Raw genomic sequence first — 18,370 nt, 5'->3', positions numbered from 1 at the left:
CATCGCACAGACATCGCGCACACCCGCAGACATCGCACAGACACTGTAATATACAGTATACTTAAAAGACACCTTTTAGTATGGAGAGTGTAAGGAATCTTCTTTTGAAATAAATGGATCTCTCTATTTAATAGCACACTTACCCATAATTCTGTAATTGACAAAAGCAAAAATAATTTCTCCCTCCTATTGTCTAATTGTTTTGTGTCTCAATCTAGGGGATCCAATACATGAACTGATTGCATTTCATCGACTGGCAGAAATCTACTATGCCTTGCAGATTTATGAGATTGCTGAGTACTGTTATCTTAAGGCGCTGTCTGCATGTTCTTCACCGATACAACATGCAGCGGAGGCTGGATATTACGTGAAGGTGTATTGGCGGCTGGGGGATATTGCACTGCACAGACGAAAGGTAAAAGATCTTCTAAATGTTATATTTAAAGCATGATATAACTGAAAAACAAACCGGAAAGAAAACAAAATAGGGCAGTCACTCCCTACCTTATTACATTTGGGGACCCTTATTTCTATTTTGGCCTTCAAGAAACCTGTTAACCATTTTATGAATACATGATTAAATACAGATAGGTTTCCTCATTACATAAAGCCGTGTCTTACTCTAAAACACTTCAGTATTTCAGAGAAAAAACATAGTTTTAAGAGCTGGACAGGTAGAGGAGTCAGGTGGATCCCTCTGACTTCTCCCCGCTTGGCTTCATTTAATTGACAGATTGCTTTGTATGTACAGAAAGAAAGAGACATGCCAATTAAGATAGGCTGGTAAAAGCATGTCTGAGTAAAAAATACTTTTCTGCAATATTGAAGGATTTCTAAACTGTATGCTATGTAAGGTTTGTACAGCATGTAATGGGTGACAAGTAGTGTTGAGCCACCCCCGTAGTGTTCGGGTTCGGTTCGGTTCGTCGAACACCGGGATGTTCGAGGAACTGTTCGTCGAACTGTTCGTCGAACACCTTAGAACACCGTCGAACACCGTTAAAACCAATGGCAGGCAAACAAAAACACATAGAAACACATAGAAAACACCTGCAAAGGTGTCCAAAAGCTGACAAACTGCTCAGAAGACACTCTGTTTAAAAAAGCCGGCCGGCAAATTCAGCAGCGGCATACACCGGTACCCGACAATTTAGACAAGAAGGAATAGAGCATCACACATAGATTAGATAGATAGAAACATGTCAGTCACACATATAAGAAGCACAGTGACAGTGTTGGTTACTGCATTTGTCATTTAGTGTAAAGGATTTATTAAAAAAAATATTAGTGTTTTCATGCACCGTCTCTTTAAAAAAGCCGGCCGGCAATTCAGCATCTGTACCCGACAATTTAGAACAGAAAGAATAGAGCTTCACACATAGATTAGATAGATAGAAACATGTCAGTCACATATATAATAAGTACAGTGATAGTGTTGCTTACTGTACTTGTCATTTAGTATTAAAATAAAGGATTTATTATTAAAAAAATTGGCGTGGGGTTCCCCTTAATTTTAGGCTCTAGCGGAGGTTAAGCAGACGGCTGGGGCAGATGTTTGAAGCCTGGGAAGGGGGTAATACCCACGGAGCTTCCCAGGCTACTAATATCAGCCCCCAGCTGAATACATAGCCTTTACTAGCTATTAAAATGGGGGACCCCCCAAAAAAAATGACGTGGGGTCCCCCCTAATTTAATAGCTAGCAAAGGCTAGGCAGACAGCTGGGGGCTGATATTAATAGCCCAGGAAGGGAGCCATGAATATTGGCCCCCTCCCAGGCTAGAAACACCAGCCGTCAGCCGCCCCAGAAATGGCGCATTCATAGGATGCGCCAATTCTGGCACTTAGCCTCGCTCTTCCACGCTGCCCTGGTGTGGTGGCAGGGGGTAATAGGGTTGGGGTTGATGTCAGCTTATAATGCCAGCTGACATCAAGCCCAGGTTAGTAATGGAGAGGCGTCTATAAGACACCCCCATTACTAACCCCATAGTCAAAGTTAAAAAAAACACAAACACCCAGAATAAAGTCCTTTAATTGAAATAAAGACACAATCCTTTATTGTTCTAAATTAAACCATACCTACCATCACGCCCATTCCAGCTGAAGCCAACGATCTCCTGCAATAAAAGAAAAATAATAAAGCAACCTCATCCTTACCTTTCCATGGTTCCCACGACAGCTTCAGCTCTGCTACATCGAGATGACAGGCTGGACCGCAGCAGAACGCCGCCATCCAGCCTGTCATCCCGCAGACACTGAGAAGCGCAGGCTTGCTTGCGCTGCTCAGCGTCTCTCTGTGACGACATCCAGATGAGCCGATTTCATGTCCAATGAACTCGGCTCACCTCATGCACGTCACTGACAGCGTGGGAAAATTCTCACGCTGAAGCGCTGATTGCAGGAGAATTTTCCCACGCTGTCAGTGACGTGCAGGAGGTGAGCTGAGTTCATTGGACATGAGCTCACCTCATGCACATCACTGACAGCGTGGGAGAATTCTCCTGCACTCAGCACTTCAGCGTGAGAATTTTCCCACGCTGTCAGTGACGTGCATGAGGTGAGCCGAGTTCATTGGACATGACCTCGGCTCATCTGGATGCCGTCACAGCGAGACAGTGAGGAGCGCAAGCATGCCTGCGCTTCTCAGTGTCTGCGGGATGACAGACTGGATGGCAGCGTTCTGCTGCGGTCCAGCCAGTCATCTCGATGTAGCAGAGCTGAAGCTGTCGTGGGAACCATGGAAAGGTAAGGATGAGGTTGGTTTATTATTTTTCTTTTATTGCAGGAGATCGTTGGCTTCAGCTGGAATGGGTGTGATGGTAAGTATGGTTTAATTTAGAACAATAAAGAATTGTGTCTTTATTTCAATTAAAGGACTTTATTCTGGGTGTTGTGTTTTTTTTAAATACTTTACTAGAAATTCATGGCGGTCATGTCTAATACTGGCGTGACCCCATGAATTTTGGGCTTGGGGCCAGCTGATAATACCAAGCTGGCCCTAACCCCTTTATTACCCAGTGAGCCACCGCACCAGGGCCCTGGATGAGTTGGGTACAGCGCCAGAAGATGGCGCTTCTATGAACGCGCCATTTTCCGGGGTGGCTGCGGACTGCAATTTGTAGCGGGGGGGGGGGCCCAGAAAGCTTGGGCCTCCCTGCGCTGCAGATTCCAGCCCCCAGCTGCCTAGTTGTACCTGGCTGGACACAAAAATAGGGCGAAGCCCCACGTACTTTTTTTTTAATTATTTCATGAATTTCATGAAATAATTAAGAAAAAAAGGCCTTCCCTATATTGTTGTGTCCGGCCAGGTACAAATAGGCAGCTGGTAGTTGGGGGCAGCCCGTTCCTGCCTGCTGTACCTGGCTGGACACAAATATAGTGCGAAGCCCCACTTCAATTTTTTTTAATTATTTCATGAAATTCATGAAATAATTAAGAAAAAAAGGGCTTCCCTATATTGTTGTGTCCGGCCAGGTACAAATAGGCAGCTGGTGGATGGGGGCAGCCCGTTCCTGCCTGCTGTACCTGGCTGGACACAAATATAGTGCGAAGCCCCACTTCAATTTTTTTAAATTATTTCAGGAAATTCATGAAATAATTTAAAAAAAATTGACGTGGGGCTTCGCACTATATTTGTGTCCAGCCAGGTACAGCAGGCAGGAACGGGCTGCCCCCAACCACCAGCTGCCTATTTGTACCTGGCCGGACACAACAATATAGGGAAGCCCTTTTTTTCTTAATTATTTCATGAAATAATTTAAAGAAAATTGACGTGGGGCTTCGCCCTGTTTTTGTGTCCAGCCAGGTACAACTAGGCAGCTGGGGGCTGGAATCCGCAGCGCAGGGAGGCCCAAGCTTTCTGGGCCACCCCCGCTGCAAATTGCAGTCCGCAGCCACCCCGGAAAATGGCGCGTTCATAGAAGCGCCATCTTCTGGCGCTGTACCCAACTCATCCAGGGCCCTGATGCGGTGGCTCACTGGGTAATAAAGGGGTTAGGGCCAGCTTGGCATTATCAGCTGGCCCTAAGCCCGAAATTCATGGGGTCACGCCAATATTAGACATGACCACCATGAATTTCTAGTAAAGTATTTAAAAAAAACACAACACCCAGAAAAAAGTCCTTTAATTGAAATAAACACACAATTCTTTATTGTTCTAAATTAAACCATACTTACCATCATGCCCATTCCAGCTGAAGCCAACGATCTCCTGAAATAAAAGAAAAATAATAAAGCAACATCATCCTTACCTTTCCATGGTTCCCATGACAGCTTCAGCTCTGCTACATCGAGATGACAGGCTGGACCGCAGCAGAACGCTGCCATCCAGCCTCTCATCCCGCAGACACTGAGAAGCGCAGGCTTGCTTGCGCTCCACAGTGTCTCTCTGTGAGGGCATCCAGATGAGCCGAGTTAATGTCCAATGAACTCGGCTCACCTCATGCACGTCACTGACAGCGTGGGAAAATTCTCCTGCACTCAGCGCTTCAGCGTGGGAGAATTCTCACACTGAAGCGCTGAGTGCAGGAGAATTCTCCCACGCTGTCAGTGACGTGCAGGAGGTGAGCTGAGTTCATTGGACATGAGCTCACCTTATGCACGTCACTGACAGCGTGGGAAAATTCTCCTGCACTCAGCGCTTCAGCGTGGGAGAATTCTCACGCTGAAGCGCTGAGTGCAGGAGAATTCTCCCACGCTGTCAGTGAAGTGCAGGAGGTGAGCTGAGTTCATTGGACATGAGCTCACCTTATGCACGTCACTGACAGCATGGGAGAATTCTCCTGCACTCACCGCTTCAGCGTGAGAATTTTCCCACGCTGTCAGTGACGTGCATGAGGTGAGCCGAGTTCATTGGACATGAACTCGGCTCATCTGGATGTCGTCACAGAGAGACGCTGAGCAGCGCAAGCAAGCCTGCGCTTCTCAGTGTCTGCGGGATGAGAGGCTGGATGGCAGCGTTCTGCTGCGGTCCAGCCTGTCATCTCGATGTAGCAGAGCTGAAGCTGTCGTGGGAACCATGGAAAGGTAAGGATGAGGTTGCTTTATTATTTTTCTTTTATTGCAGGAGATCGTTGGCTTCAGCTGGAATGGGCGTGACAGTAAGTATGGTTTAATTTAGAACAATAAAGGATTGTGTCTTTATTTCAATTAAAGGACTTTATTCTGGGTGTTTGTGTTTTTTTTAACTTTGACTATGGGGTTAGTAATGGGGGTGTCTTATAGACGCCTCTCCATTACTAACCTGGGCTTGATGTCAGCTGGCATTATAAGCTGACATCAACCCCAACCCTATTACCCCCTGCCACCGCACCAGGGCAGCGTGGAAGAGCGAGGCTAAGTGCCAGAATTGGCGCATCCTATGAATGCGCCATTTCTGGGGCGGCTGACGGCTGGTGTTTCTAGCCTGGGAGGGGGCCAATATTCATGGCTCCCTTCCTGGGCTATTAATATCAGCCCCCAGCTGTCTGCCTAGCCTTTGCTAGCTATTAAATTAGGGGGGACCCCACGTCATTTTTTTTGGGGTGTCCCCCATTTTAATAGCTAGTAAAGGCTATGTATTCAGCTGGGGGCTGATATTAGTAGCCTGGGAAGCTCCGTGGGTATTACCCCCTTCCCAGGCTTCAAACATCTGCCCGAGCCGTCTGCTTAACCTCCGCTAGAGCCTAAAATTAAGGGGAACCCCACGCCAATTTTTTTAATAATAAATCCTTTATTTTAATACTAAATGACAAGTACAGTTAGCAACACTATCACTGTACTTCATATATATGTGATTGACATGTTTCTATCTATCTAATCTATGTGTGAAGCTCTATTCTTTCGGTTCTAAATTGTCGGGTACAGGTGTATGCCGCTGCTGAATTGCCGGCTTTTCATGTTTCACTGTTGGCACTGTTCCCATCGATTTGGGCAACCACTGTAATGCCACAACCACCATGGCTGTGGCATTACAGTGAGTGGCAGACAATCCCTGCATGATTGGTGCTCTAAATAGCGCCAGACATGCAGGACACGCTTTTGGTGCACGAACAGTTATCGAACATAACCTCGAACAGCCGAATTTTTTGCAAATCGTTCGGGTTCGTGGAACAACTCGAACACCGCCCAAAACAGCTCGAATTTGAGATTGGCGAACAGTTCTAGTCGAACACCGCTCATCTCTAGTGACAAGTAGAGATGAGTGAATTGTTCCACTCAATCCTGGTCCACAGGTTAGGTCAATGCTCTCTGGCAATGGACAGGAGCTGTGCGAATAACATGAGTGTTTGATTCGCCAGCCTGGCATGACGTCTTCTGTGCGGCATGTGGTGCACAGGTTATGGTGCGCCAGCCCGGCAAATTATAAGCCGAGCCTGAGATCCTGGAGGGTAAGGAAATCCATACAGTTCCTGTTCAGTACTGACCTGGACTTTGGGCCAAGATGGTGCGATGCGACTCGCTCATCTGTAATGACAGGTCTCTTTAAGAAATCTTGGTTTGTAAGGGGAAAGCATTCTGAAATGTTATATTTTGGTTGACTTCTTTAAAGTAAAGTATTTTTATATGTGATAACCCTCATGTTTACTGTAGGCAGTGAAATGACATATCTTTACCATGCAAGTATAGACTTTTCTGCTGACATCTGGTGGCCAATAATGACAATTACAATTGTCATGATTAAAAAGTAACAAAACATTCTTCCTGATTTTTCAGGATTTTGCAATCTCTTGAATAACCTACAGATCGGTGTGGGTCAGGGTCCTGCCAATCACACAATAAACCCCTGAGAAATGTGTATGTCAGCATACAGGAGCACACACAGGGCGGGGTACAGATTCAATGGAAATCATTAGCTTTGTAGTCTATTCTTTCTATTTGTTATTGAATCCGTACTATGGTCTGGGTATGCTCTTGTCTGCTGAGTGGCTCACTTCTTTGGAGTCTATTGCACGGTCGGTAGTGGTCTCAAGACCTAGACCCTTTCAATCTGAAGGTAATTCAAGTGCCTGCTAGATATGAAAAATAAGACAAAAAGTTTAGTTATTCTTTAATTTTTTATTGGTAAACCATTTGAAATACTGTAGAACTACTAACTACTAACAAATTAAGAAAGCATTTTAGAAACAGAAATGTAAAAATATGGCAGATCCTTTAAACTGATCATGATCTGTCTGCTGTTTACAACAGTTTAGTTTAGCATTTTATGGAGGGATGATATTAAATTTCATCATTATTTACAGTAGATAGGAAGGAAATAACATGCTAAGACAATGTAATAACTTGGTAAACATTCCAATTCAATGTGAGTACATAGCCGCAAGTGAACATGTCTGCGTGTACTGTGTGCTTTATTCCTGATGATTGAAAGGTGATGATACTTCCTCTTGGATAAAGGAATAGAACAGCTGTCCTGACGTAACTGTGTTACCTGTTTACAGGATGCAGAAGATGCCGTCACTTACCTCTCCTTGGCCCTTGCAGCTGCTGTCGAAGTGGGCAATGAAGAATTTCAGCTGCTATTAATGGGGAAACTTTCTGATGTGTATGGGAAGTTCCTTCGTGATGAAGAACAGGCGGATATTTTCATTAAACAAATCCTGCGACTTGGCAATAACCAGACTTTTACGTGAATCTGTGCCATATACTTGCTTATAAAGGGCGAAAAGCTGCACACAAATCCCTTCCATTGTACATAGCAGATGGGGTTACAAGAGACCAGGTGTTATAATGGTCACTAGCGAGATATTGGATGTGAGGTTGCTAAAGATTAGATCCTAGTCATCAGTTCTGGATGATATAGGATTAGAGTTATTGCACAGAGCTCTTCATAACATCTCAGGTATAAAGGTGAGCATTGCATTATCCTTCACAGTGATTTGTGAAAGATTTGTGAGGAATTATGTGGACGGTGTTTCTATCCACTTTGAACTTTGATTTCTCAAATATGAATCATCCAATACAAAATTCATCGGAGGTGCAGTGTTGTAGACAGACACTGAACAATAATGAATCTCTGCTATAATCTTAAAATACTCGAAACCACTCCGCACCTTATAAATGCTGATATTAGAATAGAAAGCAAAGATATGCAGTAGGTAAATATCAGCAGCAATGGCCACTAGACATTAACGTAATGTAAGTGTGATCCTTCAATTCTAATAACTGGAAACAAGCAATGAAAATAATTTGATATAATATTGACATTTATAATATAAATTAATTATTGTTATTCTTGCAATCTGTAGTTATTTATGCAATTTTTAAGGGAGTTTAAACTTCTGGACAAACCATCTTAGTAGAGAGCCTAAGCTATGAACACATCTAAAATAGATATATATTGATTTATATAAAGAGATTTTTTTTCCCAAAATATTTAAAAAAACTTTTTTACAGCCTTTATTTTACTGTTGTAGCCAGTAATGCTGATTGTCACTATTGCTTGCTTGAATGGGCCTGGACACGTCAAAGCTTTGCCATGACAATATGCCACTTTAAAAGCAAAATGACCATAATAATAATAATCTTTATATAGCGCAAACATATTCCGCAGCGCTTTACAGACATTAGTCGCTATCCCCATTGGGGCTCACAATCTAAATTCCCTATCAGTAAGTCTTTGGAGTGTGGGAGGAAACCGGAGAACCCGCAAACATGGGGAGAACATATAAACTCCTTGCAGGTGTTGTCCTTGGTGGGATTTGAACCCAGGACTCCATTGCTGCAAGGCTGCAGTGCTAACCACTTGCATGTAATAAGCCTCCCTCCAAAGATATAATTTAGAGATTGAGTAAATTATTTGGAAATGTTTATGGCCATTTTCATGGACAACTAAAATAAATGATGAACACTGCTCAGCAAGTTATCACTTGAGATAAGCAAATAGATTCAAGAAGAATTAAATTCTACTCAAGTATTACAAAAATCCACATTCACACAGCCAAAATACGGATATTTTTGTAGTATGCTCCCATTAGGATTCAACAAAATGGCTGCCGCTCGGTCGTAAAAAGCTGTCGTAAAAAAGCGTTAAAATAAAAAAGAAAATCCCTATTCTCAACTTTGTGCTCATCTTTTCAGCCCCTACATATCTTCTACACAGTTCACCTTTAGATCGCCCCTGCTGTTATTGAAATCCATGGGCTTTTCACAATAACTTTGAATCTCACAGGAATTTGAATTTTGCCTGATCCGTTCATCTCTTTTTATAGCCAACAATTTCACAACTAGTAATATTGATAGTATTGGATAATTGTATCATATATTCATTATTTACTCTGGAAAAAGGTGCTAATACAAAATGAATGCACACATTGGATCATGATACTTTTACATTAGAATGTTTTTTTTTCAGTTAATTCTTTCATGAAATGTCATCCATTTTTATGAAATGTCCTTCTTTAATGTGAGAAATGATTGGTGTAAGACAACTGCATTTCTGAGAAGGGTCCAATTACAATCCTGTTCTCAATATACTAGTTGCTATATATGTGCAATGCCAACTGTGGTCGCCATAAGTGTAGATTACTGATTATTTCTTGGAGATTGATCTTCCATGACTTACCACCTGCTTAATTGAAGAAAGAATGGGGCTGCTGCATCAGCTGAGAAAACCCATTAATCTTATTTTTATATCAGATTGACTTAAATGGGTTTTCCCACAAAGTAGATTTTAAACAATAGATCCAGAAATAATAATAAGTTCCACAATTGGATGTGTTTAAATGAAATGTTCCTGTGCTGAGATATTTTTATAAATGTGCCCCTGCTGTGTACTGTGTAATGGCTGTGCCTGACCATGCAGGGACATGGTCTGATCATACCACATTTCCTGGTAGGGTAGGATGCATAAGTCAATTATGATAATTGAGTATACAGACAAAACAGCAGGGGCTCACAGCTGCTGCTTTCTGAGGTAACACATTTCTCTACCTGAGGTAACACATTTTGCTGCTTGAGGTAACACATTACCCTGCCTGAGGTAACACATTTCTTTGCCTGAGGTAACACATTTCCCTGCTTGAGGTAACACATCTTCCTGCCTGAGGTAACACATCTCCCTGCCTGAGGTAACACATTTCCTTGCCTCAGGTAACACATCTTCCTCCTTGAGGTAACACATTTCCCTGCCTGAGGTAACACATCTTCCTGCCTGAGGTAACACATCTTCCTGCCTGAGGTAACACATCTCCCTGCCTGAGGTAACACATTTCCTTGCCTCAGGTAACACATCTTCCTCCTTGAGGTAACACATTTCTCTGCCTGAGGTAACACATCTTTCTCCTTGAGGTAACACATTTCTCTGCCTGAGGTAACACATTTCCTTGCCTCAGGTAACACATCTTCCTCCCTGAGGTAACACATTTCTCTCCTTGAGGTAACACATTTCTCTCCCTGAGGTAACACATTTCTCTCCCTGAGGTAACACATTTCCCTGCCTTTGGTAACATATTTCCCTGCCTGAAGTATCACATTTTCTTGCCTCAGATAAAACATCTTCCTCCTTGAGGTAACACATTTCTCTCCCTGAGGTAACACATTTCTCTCCCTGAGGTAACACATTTCCTTGCCTCAGGTAACACATCTTCCTCCTTGAGGTAACACATTTCTCTGCCTGAGGTAACACATCTTCCTCCTTGAGGTAACACATTTCTCTGCCTGAGGTAACACATTTCCTTGCCTGAGGTAACACATCTTCCTCCTTGAGGTAACACATTTCTCTGCCTGAGGTAACACATCTTCCTCCTTGAGGTAACACATTTCCTTGCCTCAGGTAACACATCTTCCTCCTTGAGGTAACACATTTCTCTGCCTGAGGTAACACATTTCCTTGCCTCAGGTAGCACATCTTCCTCCTTGAGGTAACACATTTCTCTCCCTGAGGTAACACATTTCTCTCCCTGAGGTAACACATTTCCTTGCCTCAGATAACACATCTTCCTCCTTGAGGTAACACATTTCTCTGCCTGATGTAACACATTTCCCTGCCTGAGGTAACACATCTTACTGCCTGAGGTAACACATTTCCCTACCTGAGGTAACACATTTCCCTACCTGAGGTAACACATTTCTCTGCCTGATGTAACACATTTCTCTACCTGAGGTAACACATTTCTCTGCCTGATGTAACACATTTCCCTACCTGAGGTAACACATTTCCCTACCTGAGGTAACACATTTCTCTCCCTGAGGTAACACATTTCTCTCCCTGAGGTAACACATTTCTCTGCCTGAGGTAACACATTTCTCTGCCCGAGGTAACACATTTCCTTGTCTCAGGTAACACATCTAACTCCTTGAGGTAACACATTTCTCTGCCTGAGGTAACACATCTTCCTCCTTGAGGTAACACATTTCTCTGCCTGAGGTAACACATTTCCTTGCCTCAGGTAACACATCTTCCTCCTTGAGGTAACACATTTCTCTGCCTGAGGTAACACATTTCCTTGCCTCAGGTAGCACATCTTCCTCCTTGAGGTAACACATTTCTCTCCCTGAGGTAACACATTTCCCTGCCTGAGGTAACACATCTTCCTGCCTGAGGTAACACATTTCCCTACCTGAGGTAACACATTTCCCTACCTGATGTAACACATCTTCCTGCCTGAGGTAACACAATTCTCTGCCTGAGGTAACACATTTCCCTGCCTGAGGTAACACATTTCTCTGCCTGATGTAACACATTTCCCTACCTGATGTAACACATTTCCTTGCCTCAGGTAACACATCTTCCTCCTTGAGGTAACACATTTCTTTGCCTGAGGTAACACATTTCTCTGCCTGAGGTAACACATTTCTCTGCCTGAGGTAACACATTTCTCTGCCTGAGGTAACACATTTCTCTGCCTGAGGTAACACATTTCTCTGCCTGAGGTAACACATTTCCCTGCCTGAGGTAACACATTTCCCTGCCTGAGGTAACACATTTCCCTGCCTGAGGTAACACATTTCTCTGCCTGAGGTAACACATTTCTCTGCCTGAGGTAACACATTTCTCTCCCTGAGGTAACACATTTCTCTGCCTGAGGTAACACATTTCTCTACCTGAGGTAACACATTTCTCTACCTGAGGTAACACATTTCTCTGCCTGAGGTAACACATTTCTCTGCCTGAGGTAACACATTTCTCTGCCTGAGGTAACACATTTCTCTGCCTGAGGTAACACATTTCTCTGCCTGAGGTAACACATTTCTCTGCCTGAGGTAACACATTTCTCTGCCTGAGGTAACACATTTTCTTGCCTCAGGTAACACATTTTCTTGCCTCAGGTAACACATCTTCCTCCTTGAGGTAACACATTTCTCTGCCTGAGGTAACACATTTCCCTGCCTGAGGTAACACATTTCTCTGCCTGAGGTAACACGTTTCCCTACCTGAGGTAACACATTTCCCTACCTGAGGTAACACATTTCCCTACCTGAGGTAACACATTTCTCTACCTGAGGTAACACATTTCTCTGCCTGAGGTAACACATCTTCCTGCCTGAGGTAACACATTTCTCTGCCTGAGGTAACACATTTCTCTGCCTGAGGTAACACATTTCCCTGCCTGAGGTAACACATTTCTCTGCCTGAGGTAACATATTTCCTTGCCTGAGGTAACACATTTCTCTTCCTGAGGTAACACATTTCTCTTCCTGAGGTAACACATTTCTCTGCCTGAGGTAACACATTTCTCTGCCTGAGGTAACACATTTCCCTACCTGAGGTAACACATTTCCCTGCCTGAGGTAACACATTTTCTTGCCTCAGGTAACATATCTTCCTCCTTGAGGTAACACATTTCTCTGCCTGAGGTAACACATCTCCCTGCCTGAAGTAACACATTTCCCTGCCTGAGGTAACACATTTTCTTGCCTCAGGTAACATATCTTCCTCCTTGAGGTAACACATTTCTCTACCTGATGTAACACATTTCTCTGCCTGAGGTAACACATTTCCCTGCCTGAGGTAACACATCTTCCTCCTTGAGGTAACACATTTCTCTCCCTGAGGTAACACATTTCTTTGCCTGATGTAACATATTTCTCTCCCCGAGGTAACACATTTCCCTGCCTGAGGTAACACATTTCTCTGCCTGAGGTAACACATTTCCCTGCCTGAGGTAACACATTTCTCTGCCTGAGGTAACACATTTCTCTGCCTAAGGTAACACATCTTCCTCCTTGAGGTAACACATTTCTCTCCCTGAGGTAACACATTTCTCTCCCTGAGGTAACACATTTCCTTGCCTCAGGTAACACATCTTCCTCCTTGAGGTAACACATTTCTCTGCCTGAGGTAACACATCTTCCTCCTTGAGGTAACACATTTCTCTGCCCGAGGTAACACATTTCCTTGTCTCAGGTAACACATCTTCCTCCTTGAGGTAACACATTTCTCTGCCTGAGGTAACACATCTTCCTCCTTGAGGTAACACATTTCTCTGCCTGAGGTAACACATTTCCTTGCCTCAGGTAGCACATCTTCCTCCTTGAGGTAACACATTTCTCTCCCTGAGGTAACACATTTCCCTGCCTGAGGTAACACATCTTCCTGCCTGAGGTAACACATTTCCCTACCTGAGGTAACACATTTCCCTACCTGAGGTAACACATTTCTCTGCCTGATGTAACACATTTCCCTACCTGAGGTAACACATTTCCCTACCTGATGTAACACATCTTCCTGCCTGAGGTAACACAATTCTCTGCCTGAGGTAACACATTTCCCTGCCTGAGGTAACACATTTCTCTGCCTGATGTAACACATTTCCCTACCTGATGTAACACATTTCCTTGCCTCAGGTAACACATCTTCATCCTTGAGGTAACACATTTCTTTGCCTGAGGTAACACATTTCTCTGCCTGAGGTAACACATTTCTCTGCCTGAGGTAACACATTTCTCTGCCTGAGGTAACACATTTCTCTGCCTGAGGTAACACATTTCTCTGCCTGAGGTAATACATTTCTCTGCCTGAGGTAACACATTTCCCTGCCTGAGGTAACACATTTCCCTGCCTGAGGTAACACATTTCTCTGCCTGAGGTAACACATTTCCCTGCCTGAGGTAACACATTTCTCTGCCTGAGGTAACACATTTCTCTGCCTAAGGTAACACATTTCTCTCCCTGAGGTAACACATTTCTCTCCCTGAGGTAACACATTTCTCTCCCTGAGGTAACACATTTCCCTGCCTGAGGTAACACATTTCCTTGCCTCAGGTAGTACATCTTCCTCCCTGATGTAACACATTTCCCTGCCTGAGGTAACACATTTCCCTGCCTGAGGTAACACATCTTCCTGCCTGAGGTAACACAATTCTCTGCCTGAGGTAACACATTTTCTTGCCTCAGGTAACACATTTCCCTGCCTGAGGTAACACATTTCTCTCCCTGAGGTAACACATTTCCCTGCCTGAGGTAACACATTTCTCTGCCTGAGGTAACACATTTCTCTGCCTGAGGTAACACATTTCTCTGCCTGAGGTAACACATTTCTCTGCCTGAGGTAACACATTTCTCTCCCTGAGGTAACACATTTCTTTGCCTGAGGTAACACATTTTCTTGCCTCAGGTAACACATCTTCCTCCTTGAGGTAACACATTTCTCTGCCTGAGGTAACACATTTCCCTGCCTGAGGTAACACATTTCTCTGCCTGAGGTAACACATTTCCCTGCCTGAGGTAACACATTTCTCTCCCTGAGGTAACACATTTCTCTCCCTGAGGTAACACATTTCTCTCCCTGAGGTAACACATTTCTCTGCCTGAGGTAACACATTTCTCTGCCTGAGGTAACACATTTCTCTGCCTGAGGTAACACATTTCTCTGCCTGAGGTAACACATTTTCTTGCCTCAGGTAACACATTTTATCGCCTCAGGTAACACATTTCTCTCCCTGAGGTAACACATTTCCCTGCCTGAGGTAACACATTTCTCTCCCTGAGGTAACACATTTCTCTGCCTGAGGTAACACATTTCTCTGCCTGAGGTAACACATTTCCCTGCCTCAGGTAACACATTTCTCTGCCTGAGGTAACACATTTCTCTGCCTGAGGTAACACATTTCTCTGCCTGAGGTAACACATTTCCCTGCCTGAGGTAACACATTTCCCTACCTGAGGTAACACATTTCCCTGCCTGAGGTAACACATTTTCTTGCCTCAGGTAACATATCTTCCTCCTTGAGGTAACACATTTCTCTGCCTGAGGTAACACATTTCTCTGCCTAAGGTAACACATCTTCCTCCTTGAGGTAACACATTTCTCTCCCTGAGGTAACACATTTCTCTCCCTGAGGTAACACATTTCCTTGCCTCAGGTAACACAACTTCCTCCTTGAGGTAACACATTTCTCTGCCTGAGGTAACACATCTTCCTCCTTGAGGTAACACATTTCTCTGCCCGAGGTAACACATTTCCTTGTCTCAGGTAACACATCTTCCTCCTTGAGGTAACACATTTCTCTGCCTGAGGTAACACATCTTCCTCCTTGAGGTAACACATTTCTCTGCCTGAGGTAACACATTTCCTTGCCTCAGGTAACACATCTTCCTCTTTGAGGTAACACATTTCTCTGCCTGAGGTAACACATTTCCTTGCCTCAGGTAGCACATCTTCCTCCTTGAGGTAACACATTTCTCTCCCTGAGGTAACACATTTCCCTGCCTGAGGTAACACATCTTCCTGCCTGAGGTAACACATTTCCCTACCTGAGGTAACACATTTCTCTGCCTGATGTAACACATTTCCCTACCTGAGGTAACACATTTCCCTACCTGATGTAACACATCTTCCTGCCTGAGGTAACACAATTCTCTGCCTGAGGTAACACATTTCCCTGCCTGAGGTAACACATTTCTCTGCCTGATGTAACACATTTCCCTACCTGATGTAACACATTTCCTTGCCTCAGGTAACACATCTTCCTCCTTGAGGTAACACATTTCCCTGCCTGAGGTAACACATTTCTCTGCCTGAGGTAACACATTTTCTCGCCTCAGGTAACACATTTCTCTCCCTGAGGTAACACATTTCCCTGCCTGAGGTAACACATTTCCCTGCCTGAGGTAACACATTTCTCTCCCTGAGGTAACACATTTCTTTGCCTGAGGTAGCACATTTCTCTGCCTGAGGTAACACATTTCCCTGCCTGAGGTAACACATTTTCTTGCCTCAGGTAACACATCTTCCTCCTTGAGGTAACACATTTCTCTGCCTGAGGTAACACATTTCCCTACCTGAGGTAACACATTTCTCTGCCTGAGGTAACACATTTCCCTGCCTGAGGTAACACATTTCCCTGCCTGAGGTAACACATTTCCCTGCTTCAGGTAACACATTTCTCTGCCTGAGGTAACACATTTCTCTGCCTGAGGTAACACATTTCTCTGCCTGAGGTAACACATTTCCCTGCCTGAGGTAACACATTTCCCTGCCTGAGGTAACACATTTCCCTACCTGAGGTAACACATTTCCCTGCCTGAGGTAACACATTTTCTTGCCTCAGGTAACATATCTTCCTCCTTGAGGTAACACATTTCTCTGCCTGAGGTAACACATCTCCCTGCCTGAAGTAACACATTTCCCTACCTGAGGTAACACATTTCCCTGCCTGAGGTAACACATTTTCTTGCCTCAGGTAACATATCTTCCTCCTTGAGGTAACACATTTCTTTGCCTGATGTAACATATTTCTCTCCCTGAGGTAACACATTTCCCTGCCTGAGGTAACACATTTCCCTGCCTGAGGTAACACATTTCCCTGCCTGAGGTAACACATTTCTCTGCCTGAGGTAACACATTTCTCTGCCTGAGGTAACACATTTCTCTGCCTGAGGTAACACATTTCTCTGCCTGAGGTAACACATTTCTCTGCCTAAGGTAACACATCTTCCTCCTTGAGGTAACACATTTCTCTCCCTGAGTATCACATTTCCCTGCCTGAGGTAACACATTTCCCTGCCTGAGGTAACACATTTCCCTGCCTGAGGTAACACATTTGTCTGCCTAAGGTAACACATCTTCCTCCTTGAGGTAACATATTTCTCTCCCTGAGGTAACACATTTCCCTGCCTGAGGTAACACATTTCTCTGCCTGAGGTAACACATTTCTCTGCCTGAGGTAACACATTTCCCTGCCTGAGGTAACACATTTTCTTGCCTCAGCTAACATATCTTCCTCCTTGAGGTAACACATTTCTCTGCCTGAGGTAACACATTTCTCTGCCTGAGGTAACACATTTCTCTGCCTGAGGTAACACATTTCTCTCCCTGAGGTAACACATTTCCCTGCCTGAGGTAACACATTTCTCTGCCTGAGGTAACACATTTCCCTGCCTGAGGTAACACATTTCCCTGCCTGAGGTAACACATTTCCCTGCCTGAGGTAACACATTTCTCTGCCTGAGGTAACACATTTCCCTGCCTGAGGTAACACATTTCTCTGCCTGAGGTAACACATTTCTCTGCCTAAGGTAACACATTTCTCTCCCTGAGGTAACACATTTCTCTCCCTGAGGTAACACATTTCCCTGCCTGAGGTAACACATTTCCTTGCCTCAGGTAGTACATCTTCCTCCCTGATGTAACACATTTCCCTGCCTGAGGTAACACATTTCCCTGCCTGAGGTAACACATCTTCCTGCCTGAGGTAACACATTTCCCTACCTGAGGTAACACATTTCCCTGCCTGAGGTAACACATTTCTCTGCCTGATGTAACACATTTCCCTACCTGATGTAACACATTTCCTTGCCTCAGGTAACACATCTTCCTCCTTGAGGTAACACATTTCTTTGCCTGAGGTAACACATTTCTCTGCCTGAGGTAACATATTTCTCTCCCTGAGGTAACACATTTCTCTCCCTGAGGTAACACATTTCTTTGCCTGAGGTAACACATTTCTCTGCCTGAGGTAACACATTTCTCTGCCTGAGGTAACATATTTCTCTGCCTGAGGTAACACATTTTCTTGCCTCAGGTAATACATTTCCCTGCCTGAGGTAACACATTTCTCTCCCTGAGGTAACACATTTCCCTGCCTGAGGTAACACATTTCTCTCCCTGAGGTAACACATTTCTCTCCCTGAGGTAACACATTTCTCTGCCTGAGGTAACACATTTCTCTGCCTGAGGTAACACATTTCTCTGCCTGAGGTAACACATTTCTCTGCCTGAGGTAACACATTTCTCTCCCTGAGGTAACACATTTCTTTGCCTGAGGTGACACATTTTCTTGCCTCAGGTAACACATCTTCCTCCTTGAGGTAACACATTTCTCTGCCTGAGGTAACACATTTCTCTGCCTGAGGTAACACATTTCTCTGCCTGAGGTAACACATTTCTCTGCCTGAGGTAACACATTTCTCTGCCTGAGGTAACACATTTCTCTGCCTGAGGTAACACATTT

The 18,370-nt window shown here is 44.1% G+C and overlaps 1 protein-coding gene across 4 annotated transcripts in view; it reads left to right on the top strand.

The window, feature by feature from the left end:
• The window catches only part of SH3TC2 (SH3 domain and tetratricopeptide repeats 2), a 134,486-nt gene extending 124,754 nt beyond the window's left edge, over positions 1 to 9,732 (top strand). For 2 of the 4 annotated variants that reach the window (XM_073651320.1, XM_073651321.1), the window contains exons 17-18: positions 219 to 415; positions 7,417 to 9,732. In XM_073651320.1, coding sequence (XP_073507421.1) covers positions 219 to 415; positions 7,417 to 7,608 — 389 coding nt within the window. In that variant the 3' untranslated portion in view covers positions 7,609 to 9,732. The remainder of the gene's footprint in view (positions 1 to 218; positions 416 to 7,416) is intronic. The other 2 variants (XM_073651322.1, XM_073651323.1) reach the window with 1 other exon arrangement.
• Positions 9,733 to 18,370: the final 8,638 nt, after the last annotated feature.

Source organism: Phyllobates terribilis, unplaced genomic scaffold (assembly GCF_046119375.1).
Source record: "Phyllobates terribilis strain yellow unplaced genomic scaffold, ASM4611937v1 Scaffold_11__3_contigs__length_659146591, whole genome shotgun sequence".
Classification (NCBI taxonomy): Eukaryota; Metazoa; Chordata; class Amphibia; order Anura; family Dendrobatidae; genus Phyllobates; species Phyllobates terribilis.
The sequence above is the reverse complement of the archived record's forward strand: the minus strand, read 5'-3'. Positions and strand labels throughout refer to the sequence as shown.